This window comes from Scyliorhinus torazame, chromosome 5, assembly GCF_047496885.1.
Source record: "Scyliorhinus torazame isolate Kashiwa2021f chromosome 5, sScyTor2.1, whole genome shotgun sequence".
Lineage (NCBI taxonomy): Eukaryota > Metazoa > Chordata > Chondrichthyes > Carcharhiniformes > Scyliorhinidae > Scyliorhinus > Scyliorhinus torazame.
The window spans coordinates 174,381,762-174,406,142 of NC_092711.1; the positions used below are offsets into that span (position 1 = coordinate 174,381,762).

General features: G+C 49.3%; 1 protein-coding gene and 1 long non-coding RNA gene across 2 annotated transcripts in view; one reads left to right on the plus strand and one right to left on the minus strand.

Annotated features, from left to right (window-relative positions):
- Nucleotides 1-1,727: 1,727 nt before the first annotated feature.
- Nucleotides 1,728-7,335, minus strand: LOC140422383 (uncharacterized). The gene is made up of 2 exons (XM_072507401.1): nt 7,068-7,335; nt 1,728-3,349 (listed from the first exon to the last, which is right to left on the minus strand). The coding sequence occupies exon 2, from the start codon at nt 2,997-2,999 to the stop codon at nt 1,965-1,967; it is 1,035 nt and encodes a 344-aa protein (XP_072363502.1). The 5' UTR covers nt 3,000-3,349; nt 7,068-7,335; the 3' UTR covers nt 1,728-1,964.
- A 10,374-nt stretch (nt 7,336-17,709) lies between these two features.
- Nucleotides 17,710-24,381, plus strand: part of LOC140422408 (uncharacterized) — a 176,229-nt gene continuing 169,557 nt past the window's right edge. Inside the window, exon 1 of the long non-coding RNA XR_011947436.1 lies at nt 17,710-23,447. This is a non-coding gene — a long non-coding RNA (uncharacterized lncRNA). The remainder of the gene's footprint in view (nt 23,448-24,381) is intronic.

The following is a 24,381-nucleotide window of genomic DNA, read 5'->3' on the forward strand; positions in this document are numbered from 1 at the left end:
CTATCGTCATACAAAGAACAACAAAGGACAGTACAGCACAGGAACAGGCCCTTCGGCCCACCAAGCCTGCTCGGATCATAATGTCTGTCTAAAATAAAACCTTCTGTGCTTCCAGGGTCTGTATCCGTCTATTCCCATCCTATTCATGTATTCGTCAAGATGTCTCTTAAACGTCACTATCGTACCTGCTTCCACCACCTCCTCCAGCAGCGAGTTCCAGGCACTCACCACCCTCTGTGTAAAAAAACTTCCCTCACACATCTCCTCAAAACTTTGCCCCTCACACCTAAACCTCTGGCACCTGGTAATTGACTTTTCCAACCTGGGAAAAAGCTTCTGACTATCCACTCTGTCCATGCCACTCATAACTTTGTAAACCTTTATCAGGTCGTTCCTCAACCTCTGAAAACTACTCTACTGAAAACAATCCGAGTTTATCCAACCTCTCCTGACAGCTAATACCCTCCAGGCCAGGCAACATCCTGGTAAACCTCCTCTGTACTCTCTCCAAAGCCTCCATATCCTTTTGGTAATGTGGTGACCAGAATTGGAGGCAATATTCCACGTGTGGCCTAACTAAGGTTCTGTACAGCTGCAGCATGACTTGCCAATTTTCATACTCAATGCCCCGGCCAATGAAGACAAGCATGCCGTCTGCCTTCTTAGCTCCTTATCCACCTGCTTTGCCACTTTCAGGGATATGTTTATTGTAATTTCCCAATCTACCAAAGACAACTTGTCCCTCATACCATGACAGTTTCCTTCTGCGAGAAACACCCAGATAAATTAAACAAAAGAACCATGGGCGGGACTCTTCCCTACCCGGCGGGGCGGGGGGTCCCAGCGGGATGGAGTGGCGTGAACCACTCCGGAGTCGGGCCGCCCCAAAGGTGCTTCCTCCGCACCTTTAGGGGCCAGGCCCGCGCCAGAGTAGTTGCCGTCCCGCCGGCTGGCGTGGAAGGCCTTTGGCGTCACGCCAGCTGGGGCCGAAGGGACTCCGCCGGCCGGCGGAAGTCTGCGTATGCGCGGGAGCGGCAGCTGACGTCATCCCCGCACATGCGTGGGGGGGGGAGGGGGTTCACCTCCGTGTCGGCCATTGCGGAGGCTATGGCCGACGCGGAGGGGAAAGAGTGCCCCCACGGCACAGGCCCGCCCACAGATCGGTGGGCCCCGATCTCGGGCCAGGCCACCATGGGGGCGGCCACCGTGGGGGCAACCCCCGGGCCAGATCCCCCCACGCCTCCCCCCAGGACCCCGGAGCCCGCTCGCGCCGCCGGTAAGGGAGGTGGTTTAATTCACGCCGGCGGGACCAGCATTACAGCAGCGGGACATCAGCCCATCACGGGCCGGAGAATCGCCGGGAGGGGCCCGCCAACCGGCGCAGCACAATTCCCGCCCCCGCCTAATCTCCGGTACCGCGATTCTCCGACCCGGCGGGGGGGTCGGAGAATCCCGCCCCATGTAACCACCATAGCTCATCTTAATGGCAATGTGGCAGCTTTGGGAACTAAATATCTTACAATGTGCAAACACCTTTTCATTCTGTGCTCCTCGTCAAACTTGGAACCAGGTAATCGCAACAAGGCTCAAAAATGGTCAGCCCACCGGAGGCAGAGGTGTTAGACCGGCCAGTCCAGCAGAAAGAAACCCTCCAATCATCACCATTCACCAGATGTCAGAATGAACAAAATGCAGTCCTGGATGTCAGTGAGAGCAGAAACAATAACAACGGAGCCAACATCTGGAATTTATTGTGAACTTGTTGGGAGTCACAACAGGTGAGATGAATCACAAAACCCCTCCCCACATTGAGAGCAGATGAATGGTCTCTCCCCAGCATTAACTCGCTAGTGTCTCCGGAGTTGGGAGGGATCATCGAATGTCTCCCCTGTTCAGAGCAGTTTCCAGGTGTGAACTCGCGAGGGTTCCCGCAGGGTGTATGGATATCTGAATCCCTTCTCTCACTAAGAGCAGGTTAATGCCTTCTGCACTGTGTGAACTCGCTGGTGTCTCTGCAGGCTCGATGAAGTAGTGAATCCCTTCTCACACTGAGAGCAGGTGAACGGCCTCTCCCCGGTGTGAACTCGCTGGTGTGTCAGCAGCCTCGATGAAGTAGTGAATCCCTTCTCACACTGAGAGCAGGTGAACGGTCTCTCCCCAGTGTGAACTCGCTGGTGTTTCCGCAGGCTCGGTGAAGTAGTGAATCCTTTCTCACACTGAGAGCAGGTGAACGGCCTCTCCCCGGTGTGAACTCGCTGGTGTGTCAGCAGCCTCGATGAAGTAGTGAATCCCTTCTCACACTGAGAGCAGGTGAATGGCCTCGCCCCAGTGTGAATTCGCTGATGTATCAGCAGGCTCGATGAAGTAGTGAATCCCTTCTCACACTGAGAGCAGGTGAATGGCCTCTCCCCAGTGTGAACTCGCTGATGTATCCGCAGGCTCGATGAAGTAGTGAATCCCTTCTCACACTGAGAGCAGGTGAATGGCCTCTCCCCAGTGTGAACTCGCTGGTGTGTCCGCAGGCTGGATAACTCAGTGAATCTCCTCCCACACTGAGAGCAGGTGAACGGCCTCTCCCCAGTGTGAACTCGCTGATGTATCCACAGTTTTGATAACTCAGTGAATCCCTTCTCACACTGAGAGCAGGTGAACAGCCTCTCCGCAGTGTGAACTCGTTGGTGTCTCCAAAGGCTCGATAAAGTAGTGAATCCCTTCTCACACTGAGAGCAGGTGAACGGCCTCTCCCCAGTGTGAACTCGCTGGTGTGGCCGCAGGCAGGATAACCGAGTGAATCCCTTCCCACACTGAGAGCAGGTGAACGGCCTCTCCCCACTGTGAATGCGTCGATGTCTTCGCAGGTGGGATAATTGAGTGAATCCCTTCTCACACTGAGAGCAGGTGAATGGCTTCTCCCCAGTGTGAACGCGTCGATGAGATTCCAGTGCAGATGGAGTCCTGAATCCCTTCCCACAGTCCCCACATTTCCACGGTTTCTCCATGTTTTGGGTGTCCTCGTGTTTCTCCACGTTTGACTCTCAGTTGAAGCCTCGTCCACACAGTGTACGGTCTCTCCCCGCTGTGAATGGTGTGATGTTTTTTCAGGCTGTGTAACTGGTTAAAGCTCTTTCCACAGTCGGTGCTCTGGAACACTCTCACTCGGGTGTGTGTGTCTCGGTGCTTTTCCAGTCACACTGATGGTTAAAATCTTTTGAAGCCGACAGAAAAGACAAACATTTCTCCTTCTAGATTCTAAGTCTTGTGATATTCAGTTCCAAGGAATTGAGAGACTCAGTCAGATTGAGACGTGATATTTGTGATTGCTGTCTGTAATTCCTCCTCTTCTAATATCCTGTAAAAGCAATTTACAAAAGACATCACTGTCAGTACAGGATAGAAATTCAGAACAGACAATTCTTGTTCCTAGAGAACATTCTTTTCTCTCTCATTCCTCAAAAGCTGTAAATCTCCATCCCACACACTCTCCCTCCATTCTCACTCTGCTGTATCTAATATTCACCCTCCCAATTCTCCTGAAGGTGCTGATTCAGGCTGATTGACAGATCCATGCTCACTGCTTCCTGTCCTGGACACAGAGGCCATAACAAATACAAGCTGCAGTCGGCTATTCGGCCCATCAAACCTGCGCAACCATTCAATGAGCTCATTGGCCAATCTAATCAGCACCATTTTCCCACACTAATCCCCATATCCCTCGATATCTTCAATATCTAAAAACGTATCAATGTTGTTCCTGAAAATACTTGATGACTGAGGCAATGTAGCACAGTGGTTAGCACTGTTGCTTCACAGTGCCAAGGATCCGGGTTCGATTCCCGGCTTGGGTCACTGTCTGTGCGGAGTCTGCATGTTCTCCCTGTGTCAGCGTGGGTTTCCTCCGGGTGCTCCGGTTTACTCCCGCAAATCACGAAAGACGTGCTGTTTGGTAATTTGGACATTCTGAATTCTGCCCTCTGTGTACCCGAACAGGTGCCGGAGTGTGGCGACTAGGGGATTTTCACAGTAATGTCATTACAGTGTTAATGTAAGCCTACTTGTGACAATAAAGATTATTATTATTACTATCAGCCGTGTTACTGACCAGAGGCCGAGTGTGCTGACTCAATATCTGTGAGCTCATGAGGCCGAGCTTCAAAACACCATGAAGAGGCTCGATGATCCCGAGGAAAGAATCCTGAAAGTTGAGCAAGATGCCTCCTCGACGGAGGCAAGAATTCAATCCTTGGAAAACTGGCCAGTGGCAGTAGTCCCGGAACGTGGAGAACCCAGGGTCAGCGAAATAACATCCGAGTCGTCGGCCTGCCAGAAGGTGTGGAGGGTGAGGCTCACGTTAGGTTCTTCGAGGACCGGCTGCCACGTTTTCTCAAGTTGGATGTGAAGCCTGGGCGATTCCAATGAGAAAGGGCATCGGATCCTGTCTTTGAGGCTGAGGGATAGTTTTCATCCCAGGCCTGTAATCATTCACTTCCACAACTTGAAAGATAACCAGAAGGTCCTGGAGACGGGTAAGGTGAGGTGGGACCTGGCTCCATGAGGGAGTGAGGATTTCCTACTTCCAGGACTTTTCGGCAGCCACACAAACGAAGAATCGAGGCTTCGATGAAGTTTGAAGGGAACTCAAGGCTGCGGGAGTGAATTATGTCGCTTTATCCTGTGACACTGAAAATTGTATCCGACAACTCCGTCAAGTCTTTCAATAATCCGACTACTGCCTTGGCCTTCATTAAATCCAGAATGGCAAGGATTTGGAGCGATGATTTGCAGCTCAGGCTAACTCAGGCTCTAATCTAAACTCTTTCCCTATCATGGTGTTGTTGTCTGAATTTGTTATCTTTTATCCTGTTGAAGGGAGTTGTTATTCTGTGAGCGCCGATTGAATGTCTTCTTCTCCTCGAGTGTTCCAGGGACTCGTATTATCTTATCTCAGTTATGGTAGATGTGCCGTGTGCTTATTATCCATCATCTTTCTTCTATTATCCGAGCGTTAATCATGGCAGAACCGAGTGGCGCCATTGCCAAAGGGTGGGTGGTGGTGGATGCAGGTTTTCATGGGTGGGTCTAAAATGCGGGAAGGACATTCGATCCCCATTTCCTTGTTGGCCCTTATTTTCTTCTCCTCAATTTGGAGAAGGTATCCTGAGGGTAACAACAGTTTGGCTGTGGGGTTAATCCTCAGGGTCCTCAGTCTTATTGAGGAATATCCCCTTGGATCTACTGTGGTGGTGATTCTTTTGTATTTTTGTATTTTGTTATTATGGGAGGGTTTATGTGTTGTTGACTTTATCCTACTCTGGTACAGACGGGGCTGTGAAAGGAGCAGTTTGGGGAGACTTTGGTGCCTGTGGTGTAAAGTGGGTTGGAGAGGGGGGTAATGGAGCATGCCCGATTGTGGCGTGAAAGTCTGTTCCTGTTCTCTCTGTTGCCAAACTAATGGCGGCAGTTAATCTGCAAATTTTCTCAGGGAATGTACGGGGCATCCATCACCCTATCAGAAGGAAGATGATTGCCTCCTTTCTTAAGGAGAAAGTCGACATAGCTTTATTCCACGAAACGCATCTAGATTAAACTCAATTGGGGTCGACACGGTGGCTAGCACTGCTGCCTCACAGCTCCAAGGACCCAGGTTCAATTCCGGCCTCAGGTGACTGGCTGTGTGGAGTTTGCACATTCTCCCAGTGTCATTGTGGGTTTCCTCTAGGATCTCCGGTTTCCTCCCACAGTCCAAAAGATGTGCAGATTAGGTGGATTGGCCATGCTAAATTGCCCCTTTGTGTTGAAAAAGATTGGGTAGGAATACTAGGTGATTCGGATAGACTGGAGGCATGGGCTTAAGTAGAGTGCTCTTTCAAAGGCAGGTTCAGAATTGATGGGCCGAATGGCCTCCTTCTGCGCTGTAGGGATTCTGTGATGAGGAGTACTTTAAATTGAGGCGGAATTGGGTGAGGCAGGTTTTTTTTGGCCTCTTTTTTCATCAAGTAGCAGGGATGTGGCAATCTTTATTAATAAAAATATCCTTTTCAAAGTTGAAACCTGCACGGAGGATAAAGAACGTAGATATGTGACCATTAGAGGTTCGATGCATGGAGATGTTGTTTCAATAATGAATGTTTATGGACCCCAAATTGCTCCCGGAATTAATTACGAAGGCTTTTGTGAATTTTGCAGAGGTGGCTTCAACTCACATTTGGCGACTTCAACTGCCACTTAAATCCTCTGGTAGATAAGCTCCCAGTAACCAACCCCCCCACCCCTCCCCCTCCCCTCACTTCAAGCTAGGGTGTTGGCCTCAGCTTGTGAGGAGGTGGGTTATGTGGATGTTTGGAGGACTTTGCACCCGAGTGGTGGAGATTTAACCTTCTTTCCAGTCCCACAGCAATGCCGTACTAGAATCAATGACTTTTTTGTGCCGAGGACGATTCTACGGTGTTCTCCTGCACCACAGGGAATATTTTCATTTTCACATCCCCCCCCCCCCCCACCCCTACCCCCACCCCCACCCCCACCCCCCACCGCCCTCCACCCCCCACCCCCACTGGAACTTTTACTCGAGAAAGTGGAGGTTTGGTGCCTTCCTGACAAGAGGTACTTCATTTACTACACATTTTAAGGAAGAGTTTGAGTTCTTCCTTTTCTTTAACTTGGCCCCTGGTATTTCCCCCTCCAGACGTGTGAAGTTCTTGAGCAAATACAAAGGCCAACTTTGGAGCGATTTTCTCTGTGTGGCTTGGTGGAAGGAAAAGGGCCATGAAGACGGAGGAAATAAACAAGAATTTCGGGAATTCTATGCAGGATTATACAAGTCTGAGCAGTCTGGTGATGTGTTGGCGGGTGTGGAGCATTATTTCTGTTCCTTGTGACCATCCTTTTAGCCAAACAAATAAATGTGTGAAGCTGAGGGAGCAAAAGATGTCAATGTATTTAAGAGAGAGAGAGAGACCTGGGCCAAGCTTTGCAGAGTCTGCACCCTCCCTGGATTCACTTCCTTTCCCTTCAGTTGCTGCAAGTGACCAATTGAAGGTGAGAACGAGAAAAGAAAGTGTTTTACTCACAGATGTTGGAGACAGGAAGAACTTGTGAAGTTCAATCCAGCAGTTACACAAAGCCCGCGCTGATTAGCTGGAGGACAAGAGTCCTTCCGGTCCTCCAACTCTTTCTTTCCATTGGTCAATAGCTCAGGAAAAAGGTCAGGAGGCGGGCTATCCTTCGCACATGCGCAGTTCCCCCTCCCTTGGACATGCGCAGTCGTGGGCAGGAGGCGATCACCGATTGGCATCTTGCTCTGGCCGTCAGCCGGTTGCCTGGAAACCTTGTTTCGAGGAGGTTCTGTTGTCGGTTTTTTTCTCCCTTGTTCAGGGGGCGGGCGAAGCAACGGGTGGGGGCGGGGAGCGCCGGGCCTGCGCACTGGAACCCGATGACGATAACGTGGGATAGAGTAATTCCTATTGGTTGATTCAGGCAGGGCGCCATTGTGATGTCACAGCGGAAGTGAAGGAAAAACCTTTCCTGTCGCCAACATCTGTGAGTAAAACACTTTCTTTTCTCATTCTCACCTTCAATGCGTCACTTGCAGCAACTGAAGGGAAAGGAAGTGAATCCCGGGAGGGTGCAGACTCTGCAAAGCTTGGCCCAGGTCTCTCTCTCTCTCTTAAACACATTGACATCCTTTGCTCCCTCAGCTTGACACATTTATTTGTCTGGCTAAAAGGGTGATTTCTTTCCCAATGTTCACAATTAAAGGGCTGATTTCCCCTGGAGATGGCTGACATTTAAGAGACAGTAAATTAATATCAGACAGAGATATGTCTGGTACTTTTAAATGGTACAGATTAGATATATTATTTATGGTTCTGTAATAAAATACATTTATTGTTATTTCTGGTTGTGTTATATTGTACTGTCGCTATTTATATATTTTCAGTCATCTCTTCCCTCAGAGGGTTGTTAGTCTCTGGATTTCTCTTCCACAGGGACCAGTGGAGTCGGAGTCACTGAATATATTCAAGGATGAGTTGGACAGATTTTTAATATATATATATTTTTTAAACCATTTTTTAAATAATGAATGCAACAGACGAACAGAAATATTGATGGAAAATGGGGATAGTGTAGCACAACTGATACTGCCGCATAAATACAAGCAACACATTGCAAAATTAATTTGTGCAGGATATTTTAGGGACCAGAGCTGCTATATGAAATGCCGGATTCATTGAACAACCAGTTAACAGGTTAACATAGTGAGTGGGGAAAGAGGGTAAGATTATATAAAAACAGAAGAATAACAATGCAGGGCGCATACCCCAAAATATTACAAAACAGACTAACAGCATAGTCAAATTAAAATAACATAGATGACACAGAATCTCGATAGTGCAGAAGGTTCTTCTTCAAGTCTGCACTGACCCTCAGAAAAAGCACTCCCTGAGGCATACACCCCACAATATTCCCATAATCTAGTGCATTGATCATCGTCAACCCACCTAACCTAACACCTTTAGACACTAAGGGGCAATTTAGCATGACCAAGCCACTTAACTGCACATCTTTGGACTGTGAGAGGAAACCAGAGCACCCATGCAGACATAGGAAGAATGTGCATCTCCACGCTGACAGCTACTCAAGGAATCAAACCTAGTGCTAACCACTGTGCCTCACTGTGCCCTACTCTGGGCTCAGTTGAATTGAAAGCCCTGGAGGAGCAAGCCAGTCAAATTGGAGCACATGTATTTGAGATAGGGGTCTCATAATTTAACAGATGCATCAGACTTAGAATGAAGTACAGACATTAAAAATTGCAATGGGATACATTCCGTAATCAGTCTATGCCAGTTTTGGATAGAGGGATAACTGGCTGGTCTGCTTCCATATCGAGCCTGATGAATCTTGGGTCTATCCTAACCAAATTCCGGATGAACCTAAGATGAGAGGCCAATTGATAAAGCCTGATATTTGGGAGACACAAACCTCCCTTAGCTCCTGGTGATTGGAGCTTAACAAACTTGAGGTGAAGTTTATTTTTGTTCCAGATAAATGTACTAATCATTTCATTAATTTCCTTAATGACTCTGGTCGACAGCAGTATAGGCCACTTCTGCAGAGGGTAAAACAGTCTGGACAACACATTCATTTTAATGAAGGCGATCTTCCCTCACCATGAAATCGGAAGAGCCGACCACTGGGCAAGGTCCCACCTAATAGTCACTATCAGCTGTGGAAAATTAGTCCCTTATAGCTGTCTGAAAGAGGGGGACATCGACATTCCCAGACATTTAAATCCCAAGGGGGGGCATCTGAAAGGGAACTTAGCAAGAGGAGGAGGCTTACCCTTCAACACCCCCCTCCTCCCACCAGCATGGCCTCTGACTCAGTAAAATTCATCTTCTCACCAGAGAAGTCACTACATCTATCCACAATCGGGTACAGCTGTTTAAGATGAACATTTTGCTGTGGTTTTTATTTTTATCTCCGTGCCTAATGGTCTTTTTGCTGAAATTGTTCTTTATGGGGGTGGATTGGTTGGTTTAATCGTTTGTATGGGCAGATAAGTTGGCAAGGATTAGGAAGACGGTGAATCAGAGAGGGCAACAATCAGGGGGCTTGGCCCTGCTGAACCTGTTATACTATTATTGGGCGGCGATCGCAGAGTAGGCGTGGGGTAGGGGCAGGGAGATGGAGCCTTTGTCGGCTTACATTAAAGGGTAGGTGGGGTTAATAGGTTACAGGGATAGGGTGGAGACATGGGGTGCTCTTTCAAAGAGCTGGTGCAGACTCGATGGGCCGAATGGCCTCCTTCTGCACTGTAGGGATTCTATGTTCTATCATTTCAAGGAGCTGGTTATCGTCAACTGCTAGCGGGGAGGGAAGGGAGTGAGGTGGAGAGGTTGGTTCGGGAGTTGGGGTGGGTTTAGGGGTTTTGTGTTGGTTTTACTTTGTAATGTTATGTGTTGTAAATGTTAAAATCTGAATGAAAATACTTTTTAAAAATCTATCCACTACTCCAGGACTGAAACACTGGGGTTCAACACAAACTGCAGCCCGTCCTCTGCACACACAGTGATTTGTGCTGCCTCACCCCACCCTCCAGGCCCGATATCAGAGGATCCGATCTAATAGCCTCTGGCAAGGGCTCAGTGACCAACGCAAACAGCAAGGGGGACAGAGGGCAGCCCTGTCTAGTTCCTCTCTGAAGCTGAAACTTCGACACCCTTAAACCATTGGTGAACACCGCTGCTACCAGTCTGTGATATAACAATTGAATCCACTCAATATAATCCTCACCCAACCCGAAGCCTCGCAGCGGATACACCAGATAATTCCACTCAACTCGAGCAAAAGCTTTCTCTGCATCGAAGGAGATCACCAGCCCATCCAATGCATATTTCTGAAAAGTCTGAATCACATTCGGCAACCTTCCAACATTGTTACTGGAAAATCTTCTCCGTATAAACCCAGTCTGGTCCTCCCGCATGATTGTCGGAAGGATGTCCTCCAGCCTTATCGCCAAAACATAAGATCGCAGTTTCAAGTCAACATTCAAAAGAAAGGGAACTTGTGACGGGGATGTGCTGAGTAGTCACACATCAGGTGGCTCTCCTCCATACAACAGAAAAATAGGCACTGTCGGCCGAATTTAGCCGCAAAATCAGACTTAAACATCCCCTCACCCTCAACAATAGTGCGGACAACAAAATGCCAGAAAGCAACAGCTCGAAAGGCTGCAGGGTCACAGAAACTGCAGCAAGGGAGAGGAGCGGCGAGCAAGCGGGTCGGCGGCCCCACGAGGCGAGGGGTCTCCAGTCTTCCCGAGAGAGGGAGACCGGCAACCCAGAAAACAAGCCCCCCCCCCCCCTCCCCCCGACCAGGCGATGGATGGAGGATGTTCCTAACCAATGAACTAAACGCAATGAAGGATGACATTAAGGCTGAGTTAAGGGTGACGGTCAAGCTGGCGGAGGTGCTAGCCGCGATGCAGAAGATGCTCAATGGCATGTTGAGGAAACTGGAAGCCCAGGGGAGCACAGTTCGAGAGCTGGAAAAGATCGAGGACCAGTAGAATCGGTCAAGGAGATAGAACATTCAGATAGTGGGTCTGCCAGAGGGGATCGAGGGCAGGGACCCAATCGACTACGTGGCCCAAACGCTGGGCAACCTGATTGGGAGGGACAGCTTCCCCAAACCGCCAGAGATCGACAGGGCTCACAGGTCGCACTGCGTCACCTCGCAATGAACAGGGGAGCCAGCTCATAGGAGGGAGGGGGCGAGGGCAGCAGAGCGCAGGAGATGGTGAGGAGGAGACAGCAGGGGCACAAGCAGAGTGGGCGTAGGAGGGGGTCAGATCGATCCTGGGGGGGGGGCCACACACCAGCGGGAAAGCTAGTGCCGGGAAGTACGGGAGAGAGCGGGACTGCGGCACATCTCCCACTGGGAAGAGAGCATCTGGGAGGGGGGGGGGAGCAGATAGAGGGGGGATACAGTGGGGTGGGGGGGGGGCAGATAGGGGGGAATACGGTGGGGTGGGTGGGAGAATAGAAGAGGGGGGATACGGTGGGGTGGGGGGGGGAGATGGAAGAGAGGGGATACGGTCTGATCATGAGAGGGGGAACTTCACAACTGTTCACAGGATCCATTGACTGACAGATCAACCCCAGAACAGGGAAAATGACAGGCATGGCGAGGGAACTCGGAACGTTCATGGGGCAGTGGATCCCTGGTGGTTCATGGAGCAGATGGGGGCAGTGGATCCCTGGTGGTTCATGGAGCAGGCGGGGGCAGTGGATCCCTGGCGGTTCATGGAGTAGGAGGGGGCAGTGGATCCCTGGCGGTTCATGGAGCAGATGGGGCAGTGGATCCTTGGCGGTTCATGGAGCAGATGGGGGCAGTGGTCCCCTTGCGGTTCATGGAGCAGACGGGCCAGTGGATCCCTGGCGGTTCATGGAGCAGACGGGGGCAGTGGTCCCCTGGCGGTTCATGGAGCAGACGGGCCAGTGGATCCCTGGCGGTTCATGGAGCAGATGGGGGCAGTGGATCCCTGGCAATTCTTACACCCGGATGAGAAGGAATTCTCGTTCTTCTCACCAGTGCACAAGGTCTACACTCACATCGGCTTCTTTGTTGAGGGGAAATCGGTGCTTCCAGAAATAGTCAGAGCGGAATAATCCATGATTGTAATCTCAGACCACACTCCACATTACATGGATGTGAGGTTGGAGACGGGACAAACCCAATGCCCCACATGGAGGTTGGACACGACCCTCTTGGCCGACAAGGTCTTCTGCCAGAAAACATCACCGGCCATCGGCAAGTCCATCACTAACAACCAGAACGGGGAAGTCTCACCTTCCACATTCTGGGAGGCACTGAAGGCTGTGATTCGGGGAGAAATAATCACCAAAAGGCTCGTAGAGACAGGGGAGAGAGAGCGGTTAGGCAGCAACTGATCGACTCCATTCTGGAGGTTGACAGACGATACTCCGAGGCTCTGACCATAGAGCTTCTGCTGGAGAGGAAGAAGCTGCAAAAGAACTTTGACCTGCTCCCCACCAGGAAGGCAGTGCACCAACTCCACCAGGCACGGGGGACCTTTTATGAGCACGGAGAGGGCTCGCCGCCTGCTGGTTCACCAGCTGAGAAAGAAGGCAGCCACTAGGGAAATAGCCCAGGTAAAGGATAACAGAGGCAGACTGGTATAATAATCATCTCTATTATTGTCACATGTAGGCTTACATTAACACAGCAATGAAGTTACTGTGAAAATCCCCTAGTCGCCACACTTTGGGTACACTGAGGGAGAATTCAGAATGTCCAAATTAACTAACATTATGCCTTTCGGGACTTGTGGGAGGAAACCGGAGCTCCCGGAGGAAACCCGCGCAGACATGGGGAGAACGTGCAGACTCCACACAGACAGTGACCCAAACCGGGAATCCAACCTGGGACCCTGGCGCTGTAAAGCAAAAATGCTGACCACTGTGCTACCGTGCTGCCAAACCATAGCCGTCCTGTAGCCCAACCAAAAAAGGTCAACCAAGCATTCGAGGCCTTCTACCGGGGACTGTACACCTCCGAGACCCCCCTCCTCCCCGGAGAGAGTTCGGAATCTTCTTGGGCTGCAAACGCAACCTGGGCAAAAACAAAGATTTCCCGGTGAGGGGGAGGGGCAGAGCTGGAGGGCCTCCCAGTTAAAATAGCCCAAAACAAATCCCGCTACCTGGAGATCCAGGTTTCCCACGAGTGGACACGGATCCACAAGTGGAAGCTGACCAGTCTGGCGGAGGAAGTCAAAAATGACCCACAGAGATGGGATGGATTCCTGCTTTCCCTGGCGGGGAGGATGCAGATGATCAAGATGAACGTACTGCCCAGGTTCCTCTTCCTGTTTCGATCCTGACCGATCTACATCCCCAAGGCCTTTTTCCATTCAATAGATAAGGTGATTATGGCGTTTGTGCGGAGGGGCAAGAATTCAAAAATCCTTAAAACAGTACTACAATGGAGAAGAAACATGGGAGGCCTGGCCCTCCCGAACTTGCAATACTATCACTGGGCAGCCACGGCCGAAAGAGTGAGGAGATGGGTAAAGGACCCAGACATGGAATGGTTGATGATGGACGAGTCCTCATGTACAGGAATGATCCTCCGGGCCCTCGCCACAGCAACACTCCCATCCCCGCCAGCACCAGTCCAGTGGTGGTAGCTACTCTGAGAACCTGGAACCAGATGTGGCAGCATTTCAGTCTGACCGATGTGTCCATCATGGCCCCCATCTGCAGCAACCATAGGTTTGTACCAGCCATTCTCAACACCACCTTCAAGAGGTGGAGACAGGGTGGGGGAACACTGATGGTTAGGGACTTTTACACGGGAAATAGACTAGCGACCTTCGAGGAGCTGGCGGAGAGACTGGACCTACCAAACCGGGATGAGCTCCAGGTCAAAAGCTTTCTCTGCAAGGAGACACCAGCACACCCAGAAACCCTGAGAAGCACAATGCAAGAGGAGCTACTGGACGCAGACAGTCTGGGTAAGGGAAACTGTGGGGACCTGTACGGACAACTCTTAATAAGGATGCGCTCCTTACTTGACAAAACCCAGGAAAAATGGGAGGAAGAGCGAGGGACGGAAATAGGGTGGGGACTCTGGAGCGAAGCACTGAACGGGACCAACTCCACCTTCTCCTACGCAAGGCTAAGCTTCATGCAGCTGAATGTTGTGCACAGAGCGCACCTGACAAGAACCCGAATGAGCAGGTTCTTCCCGGAGATGGAGGACAAATGTGAATGGTGCCAGCGGGGCCCGGCAAACCATGCCCACATGTTCTGGGTATGCCCCAGGCTAGTCGAATTCTGCACAGCCTATTTAGAGGCAATGTCCATGGTTATGAGGGTGGAGCCGTGCCCACAAATGGCAGTCTTCGGGGTATCGGACCAGACAGAACTATTCATGGGGAAGAGGCTGGACGCCCTTGCCTTTGCTTCTCTAATCGGCCGCTGGAGAATCCTGCTCGGCTGGCGATCAGCAGCACCACCCACAGCTGCAGACTGGCTGGCAGACCTATCGGAATTTCTCCACCTGGTGAAGATCAAGCTCACCGTCCGAGGGTCAGAGGATGGTTCCCACAAAGTGTGGAGGCCATTCACCAACTTGTTCCAGGACCTGTTTGAAGCCAGCGGCCAATGGAACACTGGGGAGGGAGGTGGGTGTACGGGAGCCAACGGGATCACAGGGAGCAGGCAGGAAAAGGGATGTGGGGGGGTGAGGCTACTGGGAAAAGGAGGGAGAGGCCAGAAACCAACTGACACAGAGACCAGAGTGCAGAGAACAAAAACACAAGAAGAGGAACCCCCAAGGGAAGGTTTAAAACAGGACAGGGAGTGCGCGGGGTGGAAGGGGGGAGGCCCATCAATGGGGGGGAAGAGAGGGCACCGTCCACTTGTAAATAACAGAACTCCCATTGTACAGTGAAGGGCCCAGGAAAGAACCCAGAAACGACGAGTGAAGGGGTCGGAGGGGAGGGACGGGAGATGGGGGGACCGGCATAAAGGAAATTGACATGCACATTGTAATCGGCAGAGTTACCCTGACTGCTTGGATAGTGTATAATAAGCATTGCCACAAGTCTGTTACTGGATGAAAAAGAGGTGAAAAAAACTGCTCCATCCAATCCCACCTCAATTTAAAGTGTTCCTCATAATCCGGATGGATTTCCAGTAATAAAACAATATCGACTTTCTCCTAATGAAATGAGAGGATCTTTTTCCTTCTGATAGGGTGATGGATGCCCCATACATTCCCTGAGAAAATTTGCAGATTAACTGCCGCCATTAGTTAGGCGACAGAGAGACAGGAACAGATTTTCACACCACAATCGGGCGTGCGCCATTACCCCCTCCTCCAACTCACTTGACCAAAGTTTCCTCAAACTGCTCCTTTCACAGATAAAAGCCCCGTCTGTACCAGAGTAGGATAAAGTCAACAACACATAAACCCTCCCATAATAACAAAAATACAAAATAATCACCACCACAATAGATCCAAGGAGACATTTCTCAATAAGACTGAGGACCCGGAGGATTAACCCCACGGCCAGACTGTCGTTACCCTCAGGATACCGTCTCCAAAATGAGGAGAAGAAAAGTAACTTTTGTAAATTGTTTTTACAGGATATTAGAAGAGGAGGAATTACAGACTGAAATCTCAAACATCACGTCTCAATCTGACTGAGTCTCTCAATTCCTTGGAACTGAACATCACCGGACTTTGAATCGAGAAGGAGAAATGTTTGTCTTTTCTGTCGGCTTCAAAACATCAGTGTGACTGGAAAAGCCCCGAGACACACACACCCGAGTGAGAGTGTTCCAGTGCACTGACTGTGGAAAGAGCTTTAACCAGTTACGCAGCCTGAAAAAACATCACACCATTCACAGCGGGAGAGACGTTACACGTGTTCTGTGTGTGGACGAGGCTTCAACTGATCGACAAACCTGGAGAGACACGAGGAGACCCCCACTCTAGAGAAACGGTGGAAATGTGTCGATTGTGGGAAGCGATTCAGGGTTCCATCTCAGCTGGAAGTTCATCGGCGCAGTCACACTGGGGAGAGGCCGTTCACCTGCTCTGTGTGTGAGAAGGGATTCATTCGGTTATTCGCCCTGCAGAGACACCAGCAAGTTCACACTGGGGAGAGGCCGTTCATCTGCTCTCAGTGTGAGAAGGGATTTGGAGATTCATCCACCCTGCGGAGACACCAGCGAGTTCACACTGGGGACAGGCCGTTCACCTGCTTTCAGTGTGAGAAGGGATTCACTCAATCATCGGACCTGCGGAGACATCAGCAAGTTCACACTGAGGAGAGGCCGTTCACCTGCCATCAATGTGAAAAAGGATTCACTACTTCATCGAGCCTGCAGATTCACCAGCGACTTCACACTGGGGAGAGGCCATTCATCTGCTCTCAGTGTGAGAAGGGATTCACTCAATCATCGGACCTGCTGACACACCAGCGAGTTCACACTGAGGAGAGGCCGTTCACCTGCCATCAATGTGAAAAGGGATTTACTCGGTTATCCAGCCTGCTGACACACCAGCGAGTTCACATTGGGGAGAGACTGTTCACCTGCTCTCAATGTGAGAAGGGATTTGGAGATTCATCCACCCTGCGGAGACATCAGCGAGTTCACACTGGGGAGAGGCCGTTCACCTGCTTTCAGTGTGAAAAGAGATTCACTCAATCATCGGACCTGCTGACACACCAGCGAGTTCACAATGAGGAGAGGCCGTTCACCTGCCATCAATGTGCAAAGGGATTTACTCGGTTATCCCACCTGCAGAGACACCAGCGAGTTCACACAGGGGAGAAGGCGTTAACCTGTTCTCAGTGTGGGAAGCGATTCACTCAGTTATCGCACCTGCAGTCACACCAGCGAGTACACACTGGGGAGAAGGCGTTAACCTGCTCTTAGTGAGAGAAGGGATTCAGATATCCATACATCCTGCAGGAACACTAGCGAGTCCACACCTGGAAGAAGCCATTCACCTGCTCTGAGCAGGGGAGACATTCAATGATCCATCCCAACTACGGAGACACTAGCGAGTTAATTCTGGGGAGAGACCATTCATCTGCTCTCAATGTGGGGAGGGGTTTTGTGATTCATCACACCTGTTGTGACTCCAAGTTCACAATAAATTCCAGATGTTGGCTCCGTTGTTATTGTTTCTGTTCTCACTGACATCCAGGACTGCATTCTGTTCATTCTGACATCTGGTGAATGGTGATGATTGGAGGGTTTCTTTCTGCTGGACTGGCCGGTCTAACACCTCTGCCTCCGGTGGGCTGACCATTTTTGAGGCTAGTTGCGATTACCTGGTTCCAAGTTTGACGAGGAGCACAGAATGAAAAGGTGTTTGCACGTTGGAAATATTTTGTTCCCAAAGCAGCCATGTTGCCATGAAGATGGGCTGTGGTGGTTACAGGGTTCTTTTGTCTAATTTATCTGGGTGTTTCTCGCAGAAGGAAACTGTCATGGTATGAGGGGCAAGTTGTCTGTGGTAGGTTGGGAAATTACAATAAACAAATCACTGAAAGTGGCAACGCAGGTGGATAAGGAGCTAAGGCGGCAGACGGCATGCTTGTCTTCATTGGTCGGGACATTGAGTATAAAAATTGGCAAGTCATGCTGCAGCTGTACAGAACCTTAGTTAGGCCACACGTGGAATATTGCCTACAATTCTGGTCACCACATTACCAAAAGGATGTGGAGGCTTTGGAGAGAGTACAGAGGAGGTTTACCAGGATGTTGACTGGCCTGGAGGGTATTAGCTATGAGGAGAGGTTGGATAAATTCTGATTGTTTTCACTCGAGCGACGGAGGTTGAGGGAAGACCTGATAAAAGTATAGAAAATTCTGAGTGGTGTGGATAGTCAGAAGCTTTTTGCCAGGTTGGAAAAGTCAATTACCAGGTGACATAGGTTTAAGGTGCGAGGGGCAAAGTTCAGAGGAGATGTGCGATTGAAGGTTTTTTTACACAGAGGGTGGTGAGTGCCTGGAACTCGCTGCCGGAGGAGGTGGTGGAAGCAGGTACGATAGTGACGTTGAAGAGGCATCTTGGCGAATCCATGAATAGGATGGGAAGAGACGGATACAGACCCTGGAAGCACAGAAGGTTTTAGTTTAGACAGACATCATGGTCCAAGCAGGCTTGGTGGGCCGAAGGGCCTGTTCCTGTACTGTCCTTTGTTCTTTGTTGTTCTATGTATGAAGACAGACAATAGACAGACAGGCAACCACTAGCATTTTATTTACATAAAATATAGATTCCTATAAGAAGCAAAAATTAAACAGCAAAAGTGAAGCTATCGTGGCTAACAAGAAAAGTTAAAGATTCCATTAGATCAATGGAGGAGACAGTTTTGTAGTGAGCCTGAGGATTGGGAACTTGTTTTAGAATTCAGCAAAGGACCAAGAAACTAATAAAGAGAAATAGAATATGAGAGCAAACTGGGGAGAACTGGAAAAGCTCCTATAGGAATGTGAAAAGGAAAAGATTCGCAAAGACCAATGTGGGTCCATTCCAGGCAGAGACAGGAGAGTTTATAATGGGGAATGAGGAAATGGCAGAGAAACAAAACAATGTGTGTCTGTCTTCACAGAGGAAGATACAGAAATTGTCCCAAAAACACGAGAGAACCAAGGGACCAGTGAGCACGAGGAACTGCAAGAGATTAGTATTAGTGAAAAAGCAGCACTGGAGAAATTAATGTGGTTGAAAGTTAATAAATCCCCAAAAGCTGCTGCTCTACATCCCAGAGTGTTGAAAGAGGCGGCTGTAGAGATAGTGGATACATTGGTGATCATCTTTCAAAATTCTATGGATTCTGGAATGTTTCCTGCAGATTGGAAAGTGGTAAATGTAACCCCAATATTTAAGGAGAGAGAGAAAACGGGGAACAGACCCATTAGCCTGACATCAGTAGGAAGGAAAATGCTACAATCTATTATAAAGGATGTGATAACAGACGAATTAGGAGCAGGAGTAGGCCACTCGGCCCCTCGAGCCTGCTCCACCATTCAATAAGTTCACGGCTGATCTGATTCACACCTCAACTCCACAGAGGCTCCTTAGAAAATAAATCTGGGGAGATAGTAATAATATTCTTTATTATTATAATCGTTATTATTGTCACAAGTAAGCTTACAATATCACTGCAATGAAGTTACTGTGAATATCCGCTAGTCGCCACACTCCGGCCTGTTCGGGTACACAGAGGGAGAATTCAGAATGCCCAATTCACCTTACAAAGTCTTTTGGGACTTGTGGGAGGGAACCGGAGGAAACCACGCAGTTTTGGGGAGAACGGGCAGACTCCGCACAGACAGTGACCCAAGCCGGGAATTGAACCCAGGTCCCTGGAGCTGTGAAGCAACCGTGCTAACCACTGTGCCTCCATGCTGCGGTGTCAGTTATGGGAAAAAGGAAATAGCAGAGGAATTAAACAGATATTTTGCACCAAGATACTTCGAATATCCCTTTAATACTAAAGAATACGGAGGAAGTAATTAAATACCATCACTGGAGAAGTTGTCGTGGACAAACTAATGGGGACAAGATAAGTCCCCTGGATGGCTGCATCCTAGGATCCGAAAAGAAATGTCTGCAGAGATAGTGGGTGCATTGATTGTAATTTTCCAAAAATCCTTGGATTCTGGAGAGGTACCAGAGGATTGGAAAACTGCCAATGTGACAACCCCCGATTCAGAATGGGAGGGAGGCAAAAAATGAGACAATATTGGACGATTAGCCTAACATTTATTGTTGAAAAAAATGTTGGAATAAATTATAAGGAAGCAATAAGAGCACATTCAGAAAATCTGAAGATATTAAGGCTGAGATAGATTCTTGTTTATAAATGTAAATTTAGGGTTCCCAATTCATTTTTTCCAATTAAGGGGCAATTTAGCGTGGCCAATCCACCTACCCTGCACATCTTTTGGGTTGTGGGGGCGAAACCCACACAGACTCAGGGAGAATGTGCAAACCCCACACGTACAGTGACCCAGAGCCGGGATCGAACCTGGGACCTCGGCGCCGTGAGGCAGCAATGCTAAACACTGTGCCACCCTGCTTCCCGGATGAGAGAGATTCTTGATCAGTCAGTGAACCGAGGATTACGGGTAAAGGGCACGTGAGGAATGTTGGTTTCAGCCATGATTCTATTGAAAGGTGCAGGCTGGAAGGGCCGAATGGCCTACTCCTATTCCTTATGGTCTTAGTGTGGTCTTATTTCCACCTACCCCTGATAAACTTTCACCCCCTTGCTTTTCAAGAATCTATACAGCTCTGCCTTCACAATATTCAAAGACTCTGCTTCCACTGCCCTTTGAGGAAGAGAGTTCCAAAGACTCCCAACCCTCTGAGAAAAAAGTTGTCCTCTGCCTTAAATGGGCAAGTTATTACTTTTAAATTGACTCCAATTTCTAGATTCTCCCACAAGAGGAAACATCCTTTCCACATCCACCCTGTCAAGGCCCCTCAGGATCTTATACAGTTCAATCACGACACCTAAACTCCATCGGACACAAGCCCATCATGTCCAATCATTCCTCATAAGACCAGCCTCCAATTCCAGGTATGAGTCCAGTAAACCTTCTCTGAACTGCTTCCAACACATTTACATCATTCCTTAAATGAGAGCGATACTGTACACAGTGCTCCAGATGTATTCTCACCAATGTCCTGTATAACTGAAGCATAACCTCCCTACTTTTGCATTCAATTCCCCTCACAATAAACAATAACATTCTATTAGCTTTCCTAATTACTTGCTGTACCTGTATACTCGCCTTTTGTGATTCATGCTCTTGGACACCCAGATCCCTCTGAATCTCAGAGCTCTGCAACCTCTCACCATTTAGATAATAAGCTTTTTTATTCTTCTGGCCAACATGGACAATTACACATTTTCCCACATTATTCTCCATTTGGCAGATCTTATTCCACTCATTTAACATATACCTTTTTAACCTCCTTATGTCCTCTTCACAATTTGCTTTCCTACCTATCTTTGTATCATTGGAACATAGGAGCAGGAGTTGGCCATTCAGCCCGTCGAGCCTGCTCCACCATTCAATACGATCATGGCTGATCATCCACTTCAATGCCTTTTCCCCACACTATCCCCATATCCCTTTGTGTTATTAGTATTTAGAAATCTGTCAGTCTCTGCTTTAAACACACTCAATTACTGAGCTTCCACAGCCCTCTGGGGTAGAGAATTCCAAAGATTCACAACTTGTAATGAAATGAAAAATGAAAATCGCTTCTTGTACAAGTAGGCTTCAAATGAAGTTACTGTGTAAAGCCCCTCGTCGCCATATTCCGGCACCTGTTCGGGGAGGCTGGTACGGTAATTAAACCATGCTGCTGGCCTGCTGTTCTATCCCTGTATCACTGTCAGTTTATTTCCCTTAAAAGCCCATCCAATTTTCTTTGGGAAACATTCCATCATCTCTGTTTCTACTCGCATCGTAGGAAGTGGCTTCCAGGTATTTCCCACTTTCTTCAAATGTAAACGAGTTTCAGTGAGCACAGAAAGAGGCCATCCTGCCCATCATTCTCATGCTAGCTCTTTGAGTGAACTATCTAATTAGTCCCATCGCTCTGCAAGTTTATTTTCCTACAGAATCTGTCCAGTTTCCTTTTGAAAGTTGCTGTTGAATTTACTTCCATCACCATTGTGCAAGGGGCTGTTTAGCACAGGGCTAAATCGCTGGCTTTGAAAGCAGACCAATGCAGGCCAGCCAGCACGGTTCAATTCCCGTACCAGCCTCCCCGAACAGGTGCTGGAATGTGGCGACTAGGGGCTTTTCACAGTAACTTCATTGAAGCCTACTTGTGACAATAAGCGATTTTCATTTCATTGTCAGGCAGTGACTCCCAACAACTCGTTCTGTTTTAAATCTAATAATTTCACGATACACTGGGCGGGATTCTCCACCCCCACGACGAAGTGGCCGCGCCGTCGTGAACACCATCGAGGTTCACGACGGCGCGGAACGGCCCCGGTCCCAACCGATTCAGGCCCTGACAATGGGCCAGTATCGGGGCCGCGCCATCTACCCGCGCCAGGCCTTGTCGCCCGCGTAAAAGCGGCGCCGCATAGATGACGCGGCCGGCGCCGCATAACGGACGTCATCCGCGCATGCGCGGGTTGGCCGGCGCCAACCTGCGCATGCGTGGTTGCCGTCCTGTCCAAATCCGCCCCGCAAGAAGATGGGGGACGGATCTTGCGGGGCCGCGGAAGGAAGGAGGTCCTCCTTCAGAGAGGACGGCCCGACGATCGGTGGGCACCGATCGCGGGCCACCCCTCATTCAAGGTGAAGCCCAGTGCAGGATCCCCCCTCGCCCCCCCCACAGGCCGCCCCCCCAGCGTTCACGCACCGCCCACGACTGTAGCGACCAGGTGTGGACGGCGCCGGGGGGAACCCGCCGTTTTGGCCTGGCCGCTCGGCCCATCCGGGCCTCAGAATAGCGGGGGTGCCGGAGAATCGCCATTTTGGGTATCTCCGGCGATTCTCTGGCCTGCGGCCCGCGAAACTCGACCGGCCCGTTCCCGCCGCTTGGGAGAATCGCGGGACGGCATCGGACCGGCGTCCCCGGAAATTTCGGCGGCCCAGGCGATTCTCCCAACCGGCGGAGTGGAGAATCGCGCCCACTGTGTTTGGATTTTCACAGAGGATTTGAAGTGGAGAGAAAGACATGGATGTTGCACAAAATCAAGACTCAGTCTTTATGAATGATCTTAGTGAGTGGGCAGAGTGTGAAATACCCAGGTTTGCGGTGCTAAGGTGCCAGTCTGGCAGTGCCAAGGTGCACACGTTCCAGGGGCTGGGCCGGGAGGCCACCCTGCCCTAACCACTCAGGGGCCTTCAATGGCCCGGGAACCCCTCCGGTACCGTGACACCTGGCCCATGTCTGTGTGGGCTAATACTAATCGGTGTCCATTTGACCGACTGGCTTAAATCAAGGGAGGCCTTTAGATAGGGGGACCTTCCCGTTAATGGGATGGAGATTGGCCTTAATTGTATCCAGATCTCGCCAATGGGAATAGGCCGGTTAGATCTGAAACCGATTGGTGCTTGGTGCGGTGCCCAATTTCCGACTTTCCTGCGATCTAAGTGGCGCACTTGGATTTGCGCCTTGCGCATCGTGGCCGTTAGATTGTGACCTGATTTTCATTTGCTGTAAAAATGTAAAAGCTTAATTGCTGTGCATAAAGAAAGTGCAATGAGGATAAATGTACTGGCAAGAGAGACCTTTAAGTTCTGATTAGCCTCAACATTTGAAACTATGAATAAGGGATTGTATAGAATCAGATAAAGGGATAGTATGAAACAGTTCTATTGTATTCCTGTCTGAGATAATGAGAGAAGGTGGTGTCAGTAATTGGGGATCCAATTAATGAATCTAGTGACCAAATTGACGAATTGTTATGTTACAACAGCCCAACTCTGACCTGAGGTAATGGTCACTTTGGGGATAAAAGTAGAGGTTTCAAAGGTCTTCCATGCTGGCCAAGTACTGAAGACTCCCGAGGCCGAGTTCCAAGGAAATTACTGTGAAAGAAGGAGCCAGACTCCCGAGGCTGAATTCCACAAGAATTACTGTCAAAGAAGGAACCACAGAGGGTTACACTTCGACAGACTGATCACCCGCATGAAGTTGTAAAAGTCAATGTCTTAAAGTTATTCAGTAAATTTACTATCCAGAAAAATCTGCCTTTGTCTTAATTGGTTAAAGTCTTGTCTGAACCAAAGTGAATTTATTAAATGCTAAGTTGGGGTGGCTGACATCAATTAAATTCCAGATAACAAGATTAGATAACAGAAATCTTCAATTTAAAAACTTGCCTTTCTATAGCACCTTTCACAACCAGAGGACGTCCCAAAGTACTTTACAGCCAATGAAATAGGCGCCGGAATGTGGCGACTAAGGGCTTTTCACAGTAACTACATTTGAAGCCTACTTGTGACAATAAGCGATTTTCATTTTCATTTCATTTTCAAGTGTTGATTTAGAGACAGTTTTAACTTTCTATTTGACCCTCGGGTACCTTTCTGTCTCTATTGCTCATGTCAATGACAGGCAGGAGACGGAGCTGAGGGTTGAATTTAGTTGAGAATAACGGGGCCTGTGACCCAGTTGGGAAACTGCCATGGGTGTCGCACTAATAGAGACAGGAAGGTGCTGGAGGACTGACTGGCATATGGGCCTCCAACTGATTGTTATATCGGTCACTCAGAGCTCAAGAGAAACCGTCTCTTTCAATACATATACAGGGAAGAGGCTGCAATGAAATCTGTCCCTTTT

Coding starts and splice junctions, on each gene's coding strand:
- LOC140422383 (XM_072507401.1), bottom strand. CDS start 2,999: ATGGAGAAACCGTGGAAATGTGGGGACTGTGGGAAGGGATTCAGGACT.